This window comes from Galeopterus variegatus, unplaced genomic scaffold, assembly GCF_000696425.1.
Source record: "Galeopterus variegatus unplaced genomic scaffold, G_variegatus-3.0.2 Scaffold10657, whole genome shotgun sequence".
Taxonomy (NCBI): Eukaryota; Metazoa; Chordata; class Mammalia; order Dermoptera; family Cynocephalidae; genus Galeopterus; species Galeopterus variegatus.
This window is the reverse complement of record NW_007736768.1, coordinates 56,054-60,643: the sequence shown is the minus strand read 5'-3', so window position 1 is coordinate 60,643 and position 4,590 is coordinate 56,054. Positions and strand designations below refer to the sequence as shown.

General features: G+C 46.8%; 1 gene segment (V, D, J or C); it reads right to left on the bottom strand.

Moving 5' to 3' along the window:
- Positions 1 to 1,504: 1,504 nt before the first annotated feature.
- Positions 1,505 to 2,110, bottom strand: LOC103610140 (the record flags this gene model as incomplete). The annotated part of the segment is given in 2 exon segments: positions 1,505 to 1,980; positions 2,065 to 2,110. Coding segments are annotated over 2 exon segments (522 nt in total), but the record flags the coding sequence as incomplete, so codon positions are not given.
- Between the last annotated feature and the right edge of the window lie 2,480 nt (positions 2,111 to 4,590).

Here is a 4,590-nt window from a genome sequence, read left to right as displayed (position 1 = left end):
GACGTTCTTTCCGAGAAGGCTGACATCAGGAGGAACTAATTTAGCTGCTCCTAATAGGTTGTGGTTTTATCAGAGCATCATTGACCTGAGAGAAGATGTGCTCAACTCCATCCCTCTGCCCCTGAGAGCCTTCCAGTCTCCACTAAGGGAGGGTGAAGGCAGAAGCACTTGGAGGTTCACACCCAGGACACGGCTCACTAAAGGACAGAACTCATCATAGGACTGTGCAGTGCTTCCCCTACCCCACACCTTACCCACATGGACAGGGCTTCTGGGCAATAACAGAGAAAAACTAAAGCACCACATTTAAGCAGTGTCTGTGAAAACATAATCCACAGATGAGAAAATAACGAGGACATCAGGGGACATTTTACCGAGTCGGTGGCTTGTCATGTCATCCTCTTTACAGTGTCTTTTGCAGGAACAAAGTTTTGATTAATGAATCCAGCCTGTCCGTGGTTTTTCCCTGGATCTTGTTGTTGTCTCACCTCCTCTACATGTGGAGTTTTCTCAATTCCTGAAACACACAAGCCGTAGGTTCCCTGCTCTGCACCACGTGACGTCTCTGCCTTCACGGCTCATCCTCATCACTGAGCCTCGGATCTGCAGCTGCACAGGGAGGGTTGACAGGAACTGAGCAGGGCTCTAGACCTGTGGAGCAGAGTGTCTAGGGACAGATCTAATGAGAAATTAAACAATAGAAGACAGTCAGTGACACTAGGGTGAGTGTCTCTGGGATACGTGGGGACAGCAGAGAGTGGGCAGGACTCAGGACTCTGCCAGCTGGTTCTCATTATCCGCATGGATTCTCCCACATGGATTCTCCCCATGGAAGCAGAGAGAGAAGATTTAGGACGCAGTTCCCAGGGCTACTTTGAGAGACGCAGCCCAAAAGTCAGCCCAGAGGGGCCCTAATTGGGTTTTATCTCTGCACTTGTCATCCTGAATCCTCCACATGGAAGTACCAGAGCTGTGTCGGCCCTCAGACAGCTGCTTCTCCATCCAGGACACTGAGGGAAGGACAGAGAGTGTGGCAAATCCTGAACATCAGTGCCCACAGTGTCGATGAGGATCCAGAGGCTAAAATTCCTCAGTGAGGACAGAGACGCCATGGGCAGAGGTCCTGTAGGACGATCATAACCATGTGGGGACATGTGTGCTTGATTGAGTGAAAGGCCCAGTAAGGGACAGTGTTCACCTAGACTGAGAGAACATCTAGAGAAAATGATTATTGATAAAGGAAAGATAAGAATCCTTACAATGATTTATTTGTAAGGAAAGAGAACAGCTCATGTTAACACCCAACAAAAGAAAGGTCCCAGTGAATGGAAACATCTTATCTACAGATGAGAAAAGTAACTTCACTCTGTGTTGCCTGCAGTGAGAACATGGGAATTAGAGTCACAAAGAACAAAGCAGGAAATGACCCTGAGGGACATCTGGGAGTCAGCAGAGCAGAGGCAACCTCAGATCCCAAGAGGAACCCCCCATCCCCTCTCTGCACCTGCTCCATGGGGCACAGGAGCTGGGTGGTCCTTGATCCCCTTTCTGCACCTGCTTCACGGGGCACAGGAGCTGGGTGGGCCTTGAGCGCCCCCTGCAGCCCAGACCCCTCCTGTATCCTGCGGGGAGGTTTGTGTCTGGGCTCACGCTGACTTCCTGTCACTGTGTCTCTCGCACAGTAATACACGCCTGTGTCCTCGTCGGTCACGGAGCTCAGCTGCAGGAAGAACTGGTTCTTGGACGTGTCTCTGGTGATGGAGGTGCGGCTCTTGAGGGACGGGTTATAATATGTGCTTCCATCATAACTAATGTATCCCATCCACTCAAGGCTCTTCCCCGTGGGCTGGCGGATCCAGCTCCAGTAGTAATAACTGGTTGTGATGGAGAATCCAGAGACAGCACAGGTGAGGGAGAGGGCCTGCGAGGGCTTCACCAGTCCTGGGCCTGACTCCTGCAGCTGCACCTCGGACAGGACACCTGGAGAAAAAGAGAATCAGAACCTGTCAGTCATACTCAGTTACAAACATCCCAGAACCCATGTGTGACATTTGAGACACTCACATTGGGGAGCTGTCACCAGGCAAAGGAGTAGACCCCACAGTCTCATCTTCTGTTAGATCTCAACTCTGCCTTCCCCAGAGACCTGAGCCCTGTCTGAGGACAGACCTGTGAGCTTCCACCGCCCATGAGTCTACATTTACCCTGGAGCTTGAAGGAAAATTTGCATGTGGGGGAGCTTTGTCCTTATAAGTGCTGAGGAACTGAGGTGACATTATCTGTATTTTTGTTTTCTTTTAGTTAACTGCGAGCTTTTGTTTTTCTTTAAAAATTTTTGACATGTAATTGTGAAATGGGTGAGAACTTGCTGAGTTTCAAACATGGGAAAATGTGAGCCTAGCTGTCTGAGGCCAGATCTAACTTTCTTTAACCCCTGTCTTCTTCTGTGCTCTGTTGGACTCAGCCCTACCCTGTCATAAACGCAGGCTCTGGGTCTTGCTTCCACAATTTTGGTCCCAGCACAACCCCTGCTTTCTTTGCCTGTATCCTCTCCTGTGATGTGGTTCTCATCATCCCTGAGAGCTCGTTCCATTGTTCCACTGTTGCTGTTCCATGAGTTCCACTCCTACATTGTGCTGTCCATCCTGCCATAGAAGACACAGCCCTTCAGAATCCACAGAGACCCTGCCAAAGGTGATGCCCTATGCATTACTCTGGAAAATGAAAAATGATTCTCAATGTTTTAGAAAGAGATCAAGACCCTTATAAATTCCAGCTTCCCTCACTGATTCCTGTTCATCTAAAGTGTAAAAATGTTCAACCTAAAGTCAGTTTTCGTTCACATTTTATGGATGTTAATCTTTCATTTAATCATCCAATCTCATCAGATATTCCAGCTGTAAATATATACACACACACACACACACACACACACACACACACACACACACACACACTGTGACCTCCCTCTCAGTCCCAAGAGCAGATCCATGTCATGGTGGGACAGCCCGTCAAGGGTCCTGAATGAATTTCAAGACAGGAGCTGCTGTTGGACAATTTGGGGCTGATTCTTCAGTTCCTGTTAACTCATACATTTTGTTGGAATTTTCCAAAATGTTAAAAGACATGGTATGGGCCGGCCTGGTGGCGCACTGCTACAGTGCGCCGCTTGGGAGCGCGGCGGCGCTCCCGCCGAGGGTTCGGATCCCACATACAGACCGGTTCCCTCTCACTGGCTGAGTGAGGTGCGGGTGCAACATCGAGGGTTGCGATCCCGTTGCCGGTCCCAGTCCGGTGCGGGCGCGACACTGAGGGTTGCGATCCGTTGCTGGACACGAAAAAAGACAAAAAGGGGGGAAAAAAAAAGACATGGTAAAAGGCAAAGAAAAACAAATGCTCTGAAATAACAAATCAAGTATCAGAACCAGACTAAGATATGACACAGATTTTCTAATTATCAGTGAGTAGATTTAAAGTAGCCATGTTTAGTTTGCAATTATGTTTCAGTTTTTTTCCAACTCTTCAACCGACTCTAAAGAGTTCTTGTTGCCCACGTCTATTTGTCCAGGATAATTTATCAGGATGCTCTGCCTAGTGGAGCAAACAGCCCAGCATCTCATCTGGAATAAGGTGCAAGAACAAAGATCTACATCTTCCTCGTTTCTATTCTAATGTGTTCAGGAGGGAAGTTGTGGTGAGAAGAGGTGTCTGATTCACAAAGTCACTCTACCCCGAATCTACTGGTTTTAAACCCAGAGTCTACAACTTGTGGACCGACATATAACAGTAAACAGAAAGAGATGGAAACACATTTCAGGTGGAATGCTTTTTAATTGTTGCAAAGACACTCAAAATGAGATCTCCCTACTAACCATTTTAAGTGCACAATACGGTATTGTTAAGTACGGGCACAGTGTTGTATAGCAGATTCTAGAACTTATTCATCTTGTGTAGCTAAAACTTTGTACCTGTTGAAATTAAGTAGCCAGGCTGTGAGTGTATATGTTATAACTGTATACATTTCCATTGGCATAATTAATCATATGGCCCTCACTTACATCAAAAGATCAACACGTGTGTTATCTGTGATCTCAGGATGAAGGGGAAAAATAAGGTTTTGATTGGACTGGAGTCTAATACGCTGAACAGGTGTCATCTCTATCTCTCTCTGTCTGTCTTTTTCTAGCTTTATCTCTTTCCACACATGTGCACACACAAACACGCACACACACACACACGCACACACACACATGTACACACGCGCACACACACGTACGCACACACACACCCACACACACTTGCCATTGGTATTTTTAAAAAATCTACCTGCAATGATGCTTTTGATTGATGCTGAGCAATTCGTTGTAACACACACACAAAAATATTCAGCTTCACAGTCGTGTTTTGAACTGTCACAGTGTATAGGAAAAATCCCTCTAGATACAAAGTGAGCAGGAGGACACGATGTGTCCTGGAGAGTTAATTGCACACTGTTTGTTTGTATCACAATTGTCCCGCTAGCCTCATATGCATCCTGGATATTAACTTGTAATAGGAGTGTTTGTGTTTTCCAGGTGGATCTATTGTTAA